General features: G+C 40.3%; 1 protein-coding gene across 1 annotated transcript; it reads right to left on the bottom strand.

Moving 5' to 3' along the window:
* Positions 1–2,472: 2,472 nt before the first annotated feature.
* LOC114840494 (pepsin A) lies at positions 2,473–13,769 on the bottom strand. Its single transcript, XM_029124191.2, has 10 exons — positions 13,677–13,769; positions 6,192–6,301; positions 5,947–6,088; positions 5,511–5,628; positions 4,698–4,816; positions 4,422–4,618; positions 4,188–4,304; positions 3,779–3,923; positions 3,301–3,399; positions 2,473–2,944 (listed from the first exon to the last, which is right to left on the bottom strand). The coding sequence occupies exons 1-10, from the start codon at positions 13,752–13,754 to the stop codon at positions 2,807–2,809; spliced, it is 1,263 nt and encodes a 420-aa protein (XP_028980024.2). The 5' UTR covers positions 13,755–13,769; the 3' UTR covers positions 2,473–2,806.
* Between the last annotated feature and the right edge of the window lie 1,762 nt (positions 13,770–15,531).

Genomic DNA, 15,531 nt, shown 5'->3' on the forward strand with positions numbered 1-15,531 from the left:
CATCCCTGCTTAGACTGCTGCCCCCGCGACCCGGCCCCGGATTAAGCGGAAGATGATGCGATGCGATGCGATGTACATTGCTATCATAACTTTCCTCTGAAACACATCAACATTAAAAATCTGATTGCAACGTGTTTTATTGGACAACCTGGGAGGTGTAAGAAGAAGGAGTGAATGTCACCATGGGCACTTTAGGGATGTTTTTGCAGTTCACAAAGGCCTAGAAGATTAATAACCTCAGTTAACATAAAGTAAAATAATTTTAGCACTGAAGATGTTCTGAGAATTATAACAACATCACAATTTATATTTCATGTGGTTAAAGAAAAGGGAAGTTTTCATTACGAAATCATAAACCACTGTTCTTGAGGCAGGCAAGTTCAGTTTAGGGGTGTTTGGACTATATTATTTCATTTCGGGGGTCCAGCTCAGCTCTTTTTCCCTAACCCCTTTACTGTGTGTTTATAATAAACGTTTTATGTTTGACGGTAGCTTTTGTTGTCTGTGTCGTTTGTTCCCACTGTTCATGTACACTACACCACTTTGCATGAGTTTAATGTTACGGGTCTCTGTACCATCCAGCCCAGACTGCTAGAGCCACTGTCATCCAGCCCAGACTGCTAGAGCCACTTTCACACCACCGGTCCAAACCCAACCGTGCCATGGTTGTTCCAACAACTAACTGGTCTGAAGGATCACCTTGTTTGAGTCGTTTTTGAACAGTAACATATGCAGTGTGTGGGGGCCAATTGGGCTGTCACGCCCAAATTCTATTCACCTGTCTTGTCCTGCGCCTCACCAGTCTCCCGTGACCCTGTAATCCTTTGTGTTAAACCTGTGTTCTTCCTTTGTTCTGATTATCAATTTATCTTGTGTTGTCAGGCCATGTCAGTGCTTTCTTGTCTTCCCTGTCTTTCCTGTCTGAGGCCCAATATGTGCTAGAACCATTATGTTTTTTATTAAGGCAAGTGTCGCAAGGCACCAAGTAAAATGAATTATTTAAACAACAATAAACAGTATCGTTTCCACTCAAAAAGCTAAACAATGTGGATTTGATCTCACTTCATAAGAGAGCGTTTGAGTGTCGGCGTCGCTACCTGCTGCGCCATGGTTCGATTTACCACATGGCTAAAAAAGTTTGAAAATAAATGACTAAATAAGGTGACCAGTAGAGGTCGGTGTTTAAATGTCTCAGGCATGAACAACCATAATAGCCTGCATTTTCCATGAGGCACGTGATCAAACGAGGCTTCTGACTTCATTTATCACATGGTACTACACTGATACAGGCCTTGGCCCTTTCACATGGATTCGAATGGGTTGAAATTTCAAAGTCAGCCCCGATCGGAAGAATTTGATTAAATCTCCTGATCAACAATAATTGAAAAAACTTTTGCATCCTTGGTATTTTTAAGGCTGCGGAAGACAAAATACTAACATTATGCCAAAATAAAAATAACTATTTCAATAAGTGTGCTGTCACAGAAAACCTAAACCAATAGGCCAACTGGATTCAACGCTGTGACTGTGATGTCAGATTGCTATCTAATTATCAGCTTTACCTACTTAGCTATCGTTTATGTGCAATATATGGGAAGCACTTGTAAATGACTTGGCATGGAGGACAGCCCCAGTGCCTGTCAGTGGAGATGGACATCTGCAGTCCGCTTCGAGAAAACGCATGGGATGAAACAAAGCTTTGGGCTTCATTCATCACCTGGTGATCATACATCTGAATGCTACATCTCTACGAGAGAAACGCCAGAGTTAAACATTTATAAAATATGCTGGACCCAATGCTTGATATTAAAAACTGACGAGCAAATGCAGTGTTGCCAGTGTTTTCAGCACAACGATATATGAAGGTAATAACTGGGAATCGAACCCGGCTTTCAAAAATAATACTACATGTGTCAGGTCCTGTCCCAAAGTCTGCATTTGCACCCTTGCGCCCCTCAATTCTGTGTTCTCGCTAGTGGGGTGAAAGACCGTAGGGGGTCCTCTTGCACACTTAATGAACCCCTTCCACAAGTGTGCATCAGACCAGACATTGCTATAGGCTATTACCCAGAATCCCTGTAGTGTCGTGACGTTTCGAACCGCTAACCAATGGGGAAGCAAAACGGTTGTTTTGGTGCAGGTAGCACAACCGGGATGAGTGGCGACCGCGGCGACAAGCAATGGAGAAGAAAGAACGGTCCCAATTCTGCTCTTAACATCTTCGCGGAAGACCTCAGGGTGCAGTGTGGATATTGGGACAGGACCTAACATGGTGCCCTGATGGAAATACATATGTCCAGTCCTGGTCTAGTCTATAGGTTTACAGAGGAATATTTCTGTTATGGTTATACCTGCCCCTTGGGAATTCCCTTCAGTTTTCCCCATTTCTTACATCAGATTCAGGGGTTCAACATAAACATACTTTTCCTCAGGGAAAGAGAATGAAACATAATCAAATTCCGTACACAGACATTGCTAGTTATAGATTTTATTCATCAGTAGCAGCGGAACATTTCACAATCAACGTGTCACAATTTGTTCTAATGTTGATTCATATGAAAAATATTGGCTGCACATTATGACATGTTTCTAAAATGGATCTTAATCTGTGACAGAGATATGTAAATGTATTAGGAATAAATCCATTTATATTGTTATATTATTTGGCTTTTAAAATTTCACATGAATTTTGCATTTCTCCAATTATAACATATCATGATTTCCTTAAGGGCTTTGGGATTTAAGATGTCTGGGGTCTAAATGGACATCTAGTTAATCTCTAGAAAGGGTCTTATCAGTGGATCTCTTAGACAGCCTGGGCCAGACCAACTCTGTTGTTCTGTCGGTCAAAGATGGAATAATACTGTCTAATGAAAACATCTCCAAGGATCCAGAGCTGGTCAGAGCCGCCATTACCAAAACCTGTAACGCAGCCATAAGAGCTCTGTAGAGAGAGAGAGAGAGAAAATCAGAAATGTCTTTACCTATTTGTATTACGCTGGTGCCTTTTCATGAGAGATATTAGACCTTTTGCTCCAGTAACTAAAATAAATGGGTTTCAGGTATACACGTGGTCTGGTTGAGGAGCTCAAACTAACACTGACTGTGATTGTAACATTTGGAGACCTTCCATGAAGAAGCCTCGAGCCCTGATTCATTCTTTCACCTGTGCAAATCTACCAGAACAACTAATAGCCCAACATAGAGCTAACCAGTTAGACTGACAGACTAAACACACCACCAGCAACGTTCAGACAGGGTCAGAGAGATTTTAACGGCATGTTTGTTACTGGGCTCTACCTGGGTGGTGTAGGCGGTAGCAGGCAGAGTGAAGGCATTTCCGTTGAGTGTGAATGTAATCTCAGGTGTGCTGGCAAGGTTGCCGCAGTTCACTGAGTTCTAGGAGAGAAGTAATGTAGAACACGTTACACGTTATTGTGTGGTTAAACAAGGTGTAATTGTGAAAAAAAACAAGTGTGTGTGTGTGTGTTTCATGTTTTAAAATATCAACAGGGACAAAAACGTCCCCAAACGATAATAGGTTAAAAGAAGGATTCAAATTGGGACATTCTTCAAGTCTTCATTTTGAAAAAAGGGATTTGTTTAGGGCAACAGTTACAAATGGGCTTGTGATTAAGTTTAATTAGTCAGGTTAAGTTTAGACTCAAACCTTGGTTATCAAAGTTATGCTTAATTTACTAAGATCAGGGTTAGGTTCAGGATTAGAAAAATATATTGTTTAAGTGTAATCAATGTGTGTGTGTGTGGTTGGACTCACCTGTCCATACTGGTTAGGTGTGGCCCCGACCATGGAATTTATGTTGCTGATGTCACTGTTTGGCCCGACGATCTGGGAGGTGCCAGTGTCAATAATCGCCTGGCAACCACCGTTGCAGGCCACAACGTTGCCATTGATGGTAACACTGTAATGATCAATATCAGGAGAGTCTGAGTACTGGCTTTGTGTTCATAAGTTGTATATTATGTACAGTATATTTCCCTCTCATACATGTGTTGTGTTTTCATTCTGAGGTCTCTTTGTGAGGAAGGTTTTTCAATATTATCATCAAACTTAGAAAATAAAGTTGGTTCTGCCATTAACTTCAACACGGAAGCAGCCATGTACATTCTAGGTATTCCAGTGAGTGTGAGAGACCCTACAACACCCCAGAGATTTGCAACTGTACCTGTCCATGCTGATCTGCCAGTAGGTCTCAGAGGTCAAGGGGATCCAGGTGATCTGTCCAGTGTAGTAGCTACTCTCGATGTCACCAAAGGACACCACGCTGCCCTCAGCAGAGTTGCTGTTTGTGGAGGAAGAGAAGAGACCATAAGGTAACTGCTTAAATTGCCAACACAGCCATTTCATTTTAAAAACACTATGTCAGTTTCACGACTATTAACTCAGTAGTCCAGGGTACCTGCTGAGGTAGACTGAGAACAGGTTCTGGGACACCAGGCCCTGGCTCATCATGTTGTCGAAGACAGGTGTGGCCCCAGAAGCCGCAATGCTGGGGAAAGCCAGTCCCAGGATGCCGTCAGCAACCATGTAGCTCATGAACGTAGCTTCTGTCTGACTGATACCAAAGATCTGCTGGTTCACAGACAAGCCTCCCACCTGAAAACACACATGCAGCCCACATCAGCTACCGGAAAACACAGGACCAGAATAACGCGTTCAACTGACATGAACGTACCGAAACGGTGTCATAGCCCAGCCTTCCAGTCATGCTGCCGGTTCCATACTGAATAGACAGAGGCTGGTTGGCCCACTTGAAGGTGCTGGACTGTGAAGGGTTGAATTTGACATGGTTCTCTGTAAAACACAATCAGGCTGATTGGCCACTGAACCAACAGGTCCATGAGGAGTCTACTTTGTGTCCCCTGAGATTAATTGCAAAGCCCGTGGAATGGAGGTTAGATCACAGGGCCAGTGTGGAGCTACTAACTGACACAAGATGGCATGAAGGTTAGATCACAGGGCCAGTGTGGAGCTACTAACTGACACAAGATGGCATGCTAACCTTTTATAGATATCAAACCTTCCTTTTTTTATCGAAGTTACACTTGGGTAAAAGAGTCACCGGAATTGGATCATTCATTGTTTATCAGTTAATTATAGCAGTTATTTTGCCAACACACATTGCGATGGTAAATAAAATAAAGAATATGTTTTATTGTGTGATACCAATGTTTTCCATTGACTAGCTCTAGCCTTGAACCACGCTACTTTTTTCTGCGACTCACAACAACAGGTAGACATGCCAGATATCAAATTCAAAGTCAAAATTTTTAGGCAAAACATTTGCAGTTCCAGTTTTAGTTGAGGTAGTTAATGGCTGCTGTGATCTCAATCTTGCTAGCTACTTTGTTTTATTCAATCAGACAAAGTTGTGACGCTTAAACACTGACATAGTTCTTCTATGTCAAAAGAAACCAGACTCTTTTCAACATGTTTTATACCTAAATAAGGTTTCAGAGACTTCTCTGACCACACAGTGTGTACTCACGGCAGGCTTGGCTGGAGCAGTAAACAGAGGGCACCCACAGGTTGGAGGAGCCAGTATCAAAGATGACCTTGAAGGACTGGGGAGGAGTTCCAATGGAGATCACACCATAGTAGGACATCTGCCGAGAGAGGATTACACAAGGTGAGCAATTCAGTATGAATTGACAGTTGTGCATTATGTCCATAGTACACTTTATCAATCGCTCCCATTGGGGACCAGCCTGGTATCGTACCCAAGTTAATAAACTACAGTTAATAAACTTCATGCATCTACATATCTTAGTCACTAAGCAGACGGAGACGCTCATCCAAAGCAAGGTAGGGTGAAGTGCCTGGCTCGTGGATACGTAACAGATCTTTCACCTTGTTGCGTCTGGGATTTGTGGTCACCGGCCCTACACTCAAATGGCTAGGCTAAGCGTCAGTCTCCGGCTTACGTCGGCATCATTGGTCATTCCCTCGTCTCCGGTCTGAAGGAACTTGGCCATGGGGTTGTATGGGTACTTCTTGCTGACCTCCTCCCACAAACCCTTCTCCATCAGGGTCTCTCTGGCCGTCTTCCCCTTGATCAGAGAGATCCTGGAAATGCATTTACACTTTGGTCGTTTGGCAGATTGCACATGCAGATAAAAAAAATATTGTAACGCAAATAGGAGTGAAAGAACAGTCTGCCGGTACTTACTTGACATTGCACTCAGAGATGGCCACCAGGGCACACAGGACTACAGCCCACTTCATCATGACTCCGTCTGGTTCTTGGTTATTGGTGAAGTTAGAGCTGGAGAGGCAAGGCTTTATATACAGTTACGCTGGACACCAGAACCCACTCACCCGGCGGTCATTGACCATGACATGCCCTCTGTTATCATACAGTAGCACGGGAGTATCGCGTCCTTGACTGGCACGGTATCTCAGGTGTAGAGCAGTTCAGGGCTCGGGTCAGAAGTAGCGCACTACACAGGTAATATGCTGGAGTTCAGAACACAGTCGATATCTCAGATTAAGATTGTGAAAGTGCGATATACGGTTATGTGGAACGGCTATCTACCAAAAGTAAATAGGTTTCGGAACAATGTTGAATTTACACTTCAGACTTGTTTTCATGAAATTAACACATTGTACGTTTTATGAGGTAAAACCAAATGGTCGTTGAGGTCATGACATAGCAGGCCTTTTCTCTTTTGTTCTTTATTTTGTTCTTGACTGTTCCTCAGTCAGAGGTGAAGACAGGTGACGGCACTTATTTCCACCGGACCCAACTGCTTATATTTAGTGGTTCTTTTGAAAAGCAAATTATATCCAAGCTTAATTGTACTTATTTCAGCAGTTAAAGGTCAAACATCTCCTTAGAACATATTGATTGTGAATCACTGTCATAATTTAATGATGTAATGAAATCCATAGCTAAATATATGCTGCCAGCACCAGCTTTGTCATTTTCTTTAAAGCCACACATTGAGATCAAGAGTATGATGGCCCTTAACTAAAACACCAGAGAAATCATCCCGTGGGTTCTTTTTGCTTCAGCCCAGAGCGGGGAAGGAGACCAAATCCAATGCTTGCTGTGCTGAATATCTAGATGTTATTTTCATAGTAAAAACTGCAGTAAGATTGCGTGCTAATCTCAAGGTCAAGAGTGAAAAACAACACTTGTGTGTGGTAAACATCGTCTGTGATTGGCCAACAAAGTACGTCTCTCTAGTATCAGTGAGATGGATTGGCAATTCATTGTTATGCTGGGGTGAGACCTTCCAAAAATGTTGTAACTTCAACATCATTTTACGTTGCCTCACCTTTATGGAAAAGAACCAATGTAATGTCATTTGACTTAGTCAGGAAGTCAGGAATCCTGTGGGAAAAAACGCAAGCTTCTAGCATGTACAGTTCAGAGCAGTTTTTTATATAATAAAAATGTACATTACGTTTATCACTAACTTCCCTTACATTTTTAAGAATTTAACTGATTAATGATCATTCATGTACATTTTGTGGAGAAAAGACTAACGGTTAATGAAATTAACTTTTATAATTGTGCCCATCTATGGATACCGCCATCATTATGGTCAGCCATTTTTCAATACAAGCTAGACAATCTTCTTACATCCCTAGGTTGTGGAGTTTTGATATAAATGCAATGTTTGACAGTCAAACGCTTTAGCCAAATCAGTTAAAAAGTCATTCAATATGTCTTTTTGTCATATGCTGATGTGTAGTTTTTGTAGCCTTAGAGATTTGGTGATGTCCCCATGGCTCTGAAGCCTGGCGGAACCTTAGACAGAAAAATATGAGACCAGATGGCTGTTTGACTGTTTGTTGACCAGGCATCAAAACACTTTAGACGGACATGGCAAGATTCAGAAAGGCCTCAAGGAACAATGACAGCAGCATCCCAATCCTGTGAGATGACAGCAGATTGTAATTAGAGATTTAAGAGGCAGATTATATGGGCTTCGATATTTGAAACAAACAATCTCAAAAAATGATGTTTCGTATCATCCAGGCCAGCAGATGTGGGGATCCAGTTTAAGCAACTCTTTCCACACCACATTTACCAGTGTTGGATGAAAGAAAGTGAGCTGGAGAGGTCTTAATGCATGTCCAGCCTTGACAAAAGGAACTGTAGGTCTCAACATTTTTGATTTGTCAGACCTTAGATTATAGGTATGTGATGTGGCCCTTTTTTCTTTTTTTTGTATTTCTTTTCCATGCGTCCCTTCAAAACATGTCCCATTCTACACATTTCAATACTCAAAGTAGTTGTCATTACAGTGTTACAATGAACAGCAAAGTTGCGGCTTGTACTGGTGGCTGCCAGGCGATCGTGGACACTGGAACCTCTCTGATTGTTGGGCCAGACAGTGACATCAACAATATAAACAACTTGATTGGAGCCACAACAGACCAGAATGGAGATGTGAGTAGACCTGCTTTTCTTTTTTATCCTTGTGGGGATCAAATCGCCAAACCTTACACCTAACACTTATCCTAATTCTTACCTTAAACTAACTCAAACCTTAACCTAACCCTGATTTTAACCTTGACATCAACTGGGGTACCTGAAATATTCTAGATAGAATGAAGAATCCACAGACTAATCAGAGGACCAGGACATTTTGCATCAGTAGCAAAGTCATGTAAAAGACAATAGGACTGATATAGAAAGACAAGCTATCAAATTTGCAATAAGCTACACATTAAAACCAGCAGAGACCGGGGCAAAGTGTTATTTTTGACAAATATCAATACTTACAGTACTGTGCAAAAGTCTAAGGGCCATCTGAAAAGTGGGTAAAGCTTTTTGTCTTGGTATTAGAGGTCTATTTGCTTGAAAAACACTATATAACATTAAAATGAAAATAAACGTGAAAATACATAATACAAACGAAGAATAATGTCTTGAGGTAATTGATATCTTGTGAGATGGTTAGAACTAATGTCGTAAAGATGAGGAAGTTGAAAACAGAAAACACAGAGAAAGCCAAAAGGAGAGCAATGGAAAATCCGGGAAAATTCATATTTACCACAAGAATAATTGAAAGAATTACACAATTTCCCTAAGCAAAATTATTCAGTTCTAAGAGGAACCACAAAAAAACACATTTGTTTAAAAAACACATGATGTTTTTGTTAGTTTTCATTGTATTAATGTTTCTGTGTACTGCAATGTTATACATTGTATGTTCTGAAAAAGTAGAGTTACTTTTTAGAGAAATAGCTTTTGCACAGTACTGTATATTTGACAAACAGACTTATATTACAGAACAATAGAAAGTAGTATATAAACACAGACAGATTTACTGTATTTATGATCATACAGCACAACAAGACAAGCATATGTGATGGTAATTCCATCAATCGGAACTCTTAAAGGAGCAAGGTAAGACAAAATTCTCTTGGCACAATTAGCAGTTTATTTGCAAGTAGAGAGACGCGTCAAAAGCGTACAAAATAATCCTCTGAGGAAGATACATGAACAGTCAGTATTTATTACAGTTAAAAGGGGTGTGGTAAGTTGCTGCACAGCGGACCTAAATCAATAGCACAAATTCCCTTTGTTCACAACCAAATGCCAGTGTTACATACCAGGTAATAGAAAGACAGTAATTTCTCAAATGTACATTTGTTCAAGAATTTCCATAACACATTACAAAAAAACAGCACGATTACCTATTCGGACAATCCTCGACTTGGACGGTTTTACATATCTTAAGGACCCAGACTCACGGGAGGATTATTTCGAGTTTCCCCAGGGGACACCAATGGATTCAGATGCAGTAGTGAATCATATAACATACATGTCACAATTGTGGTTGTGGAAGGACACAGGCGCAGAGTCAAAATAACCTTTTTCCTTGTGGGGACCTGCTTGATAAACTTTTACCCCAACTGTCCGATTTTATTATCTTTGTTTTCTGTCTTTGCTTGTTGGGACAGACATGCCTGTTGGGTTCTTTGTTTTGTCACACTCATCTCCCATTGTTCTCCAGCAGAACAATCACATGGTGTAACTTGTTCCTTTTCTAGACCACTTTGAACTGCAACAACGTCTCCAACTTGCCCCGGTGACCTTTACTCTCAATGGAAGCTCTTTCACCTTCCCAGCATCTGCCTACATCTTACAGGTGGAGTCTTTTAAAGTCCAACTGACAATAGCGACAATGTGTTTCAGAGTAAAGTCCGTCATCAGAGCAGCTGTACATCCGAGACTGGACTCATTTAAAAGATCTGATCTAAATGGGAAAAATACCAATTAATATATGAAACTCCCCACAAAAGTTAAATTACAAACCTTGCCGCCTGACCTTCGTCTGCCAATCAATAAAACGTTTAAACTCTAGTTAAAAAGATTTAGTGAAAAGTTTACGACAGTTGAGCAAAGATCATTTCATGAGGAAATGACAAGTTACACACTTTTAGAGAAAAAGAGTAAATGGGTATTTCATTAATCCAGAAATATACAATGAAAAATGTCCCATTTAAAGGCTCAAAACAGTGTTTGTAATTGTACTATTATATCATGTCTGTCCAATAAATCACTGTGTATTCAATGACGATGATTCATTTTAAAGGTAGAAGAAACGCACACCTTAGTTGACGAGGTGCTGGCTAAAGGGTACCAAATGGAAACAAAATGAATGAAAAGCAGCACACTCTAAACTCAAATGCATATACATATAAAATAAAAATTACAAAAAGAATAATAAGACCACCGTTTTGAACAGACAGGCTGTCTTCATCAGGGTACAATGAAAACCCCTGCAAATCACATGCTTTTATAGGGTATTGTGGGACACACACAGGTGCTTGTAATATGTCAATCAGAGAGATTATCTAATTGGACAATAAAGGAGTAGTGTGTCAAAATTGGATAGGGAAACAAAATAAAGAATAGATATATACAAACAGGAATACACCAAAGGCCACAATGGCACTAAGTTTGATCAATAATCCAGAGCAAACCATGTTAAAAATGAATACACAAGTCAAAGAAATGGTTTAAGATCATAATCAATATTAAGACCTAATGGAGTAAGGGTCTTTCAATTAAAGATCCAAGCCTCCTCACTTTTTAACAATAAATTGTCGAGGTTGTCTCATGTTCAATGCCTGTATAGCGGAGAGATGCAATAGATTGATTCATCTCAATGAAATGAGCAGCAACAGGGTACGTCGTGTTTTTACACCTAATGGTGCTACGATGTTCTGAGATACGAACCTTTAATTCTCTTTTTGTTTTGCCCACGTAGTGCTTACCACAGGGACACGTTAACAAATAAATGACAGCCTTAGTAGCGCACGTGATTACACCTTTTATAGGGATAGGTTTTCCTGTTTGGGGATGTTTAAAAGATGTACACTTAAAGGTTCCATTACATTGAGCGCAGGCATTGCATTTGTAGTTACCATCAGGTAAAGGAGCCAACAGTCGTTGACCTTGGTTAGTTAGAGAAGGTAAATCAGAGTGTACTAATTTCTGAGGTTTCGACCACAAGAAAATACAACCAGGGGAGGGTCCTGAAACACCTTACTAATAGTGGTATCTGATTTGAGGATGTGCCAGTGTTTCGGAAACAATTTGCTTAATTCGTTCAGAGCATTTGGAGTAGCGTGTGGTTAAGACACAAGAATGTTTCTTTTTATGAGGCTGTCTTAGAAAGAGATCAGTCCTAGGTTTCTTTTGTATTTTCTCCACCCCCCTACTAATTTGGTTGTTGCTGTACCCTCTTTCTTTAAATTTACCTTGCATTTGAGTCATGTTTTTGTCAAAGTCAGAATTATGTTTACAAATTCGTTTAATGTGACATAATTGGCTGTATGGCAAGCTGTTTTTCAGTTGAAGAGGATGATAGCTGTCTGCACTTAGTAAACTATTACGATCAGTGGGTTTCGTATAGAGATCAGTAAATAGTATATTGTCCTCAAAAATAATTAAAAGATCAAGAAAACGAATTTGTCTTGTGTTAAACTGCATGGTAAATCTCAGATCAGTAGAGTATGAGTTTAGGAAGGCATGGAACGCCTTTGACGTTTCAACATCACCTTTCCACAACACGAAGATATTATCGATATAACCACATAATGATATTAGACAGAAAGAGATTTTTTAAGGGATTTAAAATGAATCGTTCTTCCATGTAGCCCACAGACAAATTAACATGTCTGAATAAAAAAATCATTTTGGAACATGAAAAACTTGTGTGTGAGCACTATCTCGGCCAGGGTTACATTAAATGCACTCGAAGGTCGTAAAAGAGGGTCGCGTTGCGAGAGAAAATTTTCCATTAATTCCACCAACATGTCAAATATTAGTGTAGAGTGACTCAACATCAAACGTGACCAATAACGTGTTCTCGGGAAGGGGATCGAGAGATTAAATTACAGTAATCATGCTGCCAGTATCCTTAACAAAGGAGAGTAGCTGTTCAGCAATAGGTCTAATAAAATAATCGACAAAGGTGGATAATGGTGTGGTTACCGCATCAATGCCTGCTACAATATGGCGTCCTGGTGGTTTTGTTGCATTCTTATGGATTTTACGCTAAATATGTGCAAAATATAAGGGTATTGGATAGCCAAAAATTCATATTCGTACTTAGTGATATGGCCAATGCTAAGAAACCCATCTAAAACACTGACAATGGTTTCTTGAAACTGGACAGTAGGATAACTTTTGAGTTTCTTATAAAATGTGCAATCAAACAGTTGTCTGTGACTCATTAACGTAATCTGTCCTATCCATGAGTACAATTGAGCCTCGCTTATCAGCAGGTTGGGTAAGGACTGTCTGATCAGACTGTAGATCAAGCAAAGCTTGTTTTTCGTTCTTAGATACATTTTGAAATGATCTATGGTAATTATTTGTCTTCAAAAGTAACGTGTGCGTTTCTTCTACCTTTATCCTGTATATTACTCTATCCAGTAAACTGCACCCTACTGAAGCTCTAACATGATGCATAAAGATCTTTCCTGTCCTGAAACTGGTCCAGGAACTCTAAAGGACTGTTTTGAATACTCCCTCCGGTCATTCTGATCTGTCTAATGAGTTATTGAACTTATCTTAGCGTCAGACGAGAACCCGCTTACACATTGTTACCCTCAGTGATTACGTACGCCAAGGAATTATTCCAAGAGGGCTCAGGTGGCAAAAAGAACCATCATTGGGCCAGCGCACAAAGGAATTCTGTGATCGCTGGTGCGCCATCCTGAACAAATGTTGATTTAATGACACTAATTGTCGACCAGTTAAAAAAGGACTCGAAAGAAATTGATACACTTATTGAAGAGAAACGTGTAACTCTACAACTAGCTGTCAATAATGAAAGCATATTTATGGAAATTATGAAAACGAATAAAGAGCTCCAAAACAAACTTTCTACGGAAATCAAGGAAATGTAAATCAAGAAGTTCAACAATTACAAAAAGGAGAAGTCTGAGAACAAATTCTACTATTGGAGATGTCCCGAAACAAGAGGTACTGGCCCTGAAGACCTACGCAGGACCTATGGTACTCATACATGCCTTGTCACTTCTCCACTCGATTACTGAAACACTCATACATGCCCTAGTCACTTCTCGACTCAATTACTGAAACACTCATACATGCCCTTGTCACTTCTTGACTCGATTACTGAAACACTCTACTCACTGGTGTTCCCCAAAAACTCACCAAGAGACTCCAACTGGTCCAGAACTCAGGGCCCAGAATCCTCACTTGCACAAAATCATCTGAACACATCACACCCATTCATATCAGTCTTCACTGGCTTCCTGTGCTCTACCAAATATAATGTAAGACCCACCTCCTCACCTACAAAGCCCTGCATTATCCTGCACCTACTCACCTCCCTGACCTCCTGCCTGGCTATGTCCCCTCTTGCTCCCTCCCTCTGCTCAGCCTCTGCTGGTTTTCTTGTCACCCCCCATTTCCGCCTATCAACTCTGGTTGCTTCTGCTTTAACCTGCTCAGCACCAAGGCTGGGGAATTTGCTTCCGCCACACATTCATCTGTAGTTCCATTTTTATTTTATTTTACATGTTTTTTTAACACTCCACTGTACTACAACCCATACCAGGTTGTAGTCTTTTTTCCTGTTTGTGTGAAAGCTATCTTTACTATGTAAGGTGTCCTTCAGTGCTCAGAAAGTCTGCCAAATAAAATAATAATAATAATTAATATTATTAGCGGTTGCTTAGGCCCCTGACCGATAGTGAGCCCCCGACCAATTGGGGAGAGGGGGCCCCAAACAAAATGTTGCTTAAGGCCCCCAAAAGGCTAGAGCCCACACTGGCTGCATCAGAATTAGGTTCAATACTAGCCTTGAGAGACATATTATTCCTTTACTGTCCAATTATTTAAATCGTTTTACATTAAGACAGATCATTGTTCCATAAACTTTATGTGCTAGACAAGTCCCTCAACCCCTTAATTTTATACAATTTCCCTTTCTGCATGTCTTTGTTGCCATTATGGCTGCCACTCTCCAGTAGCATGCAAAACCCACTGTATACATCAGACACTATCCTCCTATCAGAGATTTCATCTGATAATTCTGATCATTAGGAGTCATTTTTCATTCAGTTCACCCTGTAAAGACTGGGACAGTAAAGAAAACATGTTTATTTTGCTCTACACTCGAGGCATATGAAAATACAATTAAAATATGAATGAGGCTAAAGCACAGAACATCACATTTATTTCTGTCCATTTTAAAATGTATATGTTTCACCAAAGAATAACAGCAATATCAGAATTCCAACCCCCCAAGAGTTCAATCTCGTCGGAAAAACTGGTGACTAAAACTGAAGGATCAATTATACGGTGATAAACCCAGTTTTAAAATGTCCTCTACATGTACATTGCTATCATAACTTTCCTCTGAAACACATCAACATTAAAAATCTGATTGCAACGTGTTTTATTGGACAACCTGGGAGGTGTAAGAAGAAGGAGTGAATGTCACCATGGGCACTTTAGGGATGTTTTTGCAGTTCACAAAGGCCTAGAAGATTAATAACCTCAGTTAACATGAAGTAAAATATTTTTTCACCGAAGATGTTCTGAGAATTATAACAATATCACAATTTATATTTCATGTGGTTTAAGAAAAGGGAAGTTTTCATTACGAAATCATAAACCACTGTTCTTGAGGCAGGCAAGTTCAGTTTAGGGTTGTTTGGACTATATTATTTCATTTCGTGGGTCCAGCTCAGCTCTTTTTCCCTAACCCCTTTACCGTGTGTTTATAATAAACGTTTTGTGTTTATAATAAACGTTTTATGTTTGACGGTAGCTTTTGTTGTCTGTGTCGTTTGTTCCCACTGTTCATGTACACTACACCACTTTGCATGAGTTTAATGTTACGGGTCTCTGTACCATCCAGCCCAGACTGCTAGAGCCACTGTCATCTTTCACACCACCTGTCCAAACCCAACCGTGCCATGGTTGTTCCAACAACTAACTGGTCTGAAGGATCACCTTGTTTGAGTCGTTTTTGAACAGTAACATATGCAGTGTGTGGGGG

The sequence above is a fragment of the Esox lucius genome, chromosome 12 (assembly GCF_011004845.1).
Source record: "Esox lucius isolate fEsoLuc1 chromosome 12, fEsoLuc1.pri, whole genome shotgun sequence".
In the NCBI taxonomy this organism is placed as follows: domain Eukaryota; kingdom Metazoa; phylum Chordata; class Actinopteri; order Esociformes; family Esocidae; genus Esox; species Esox lucius.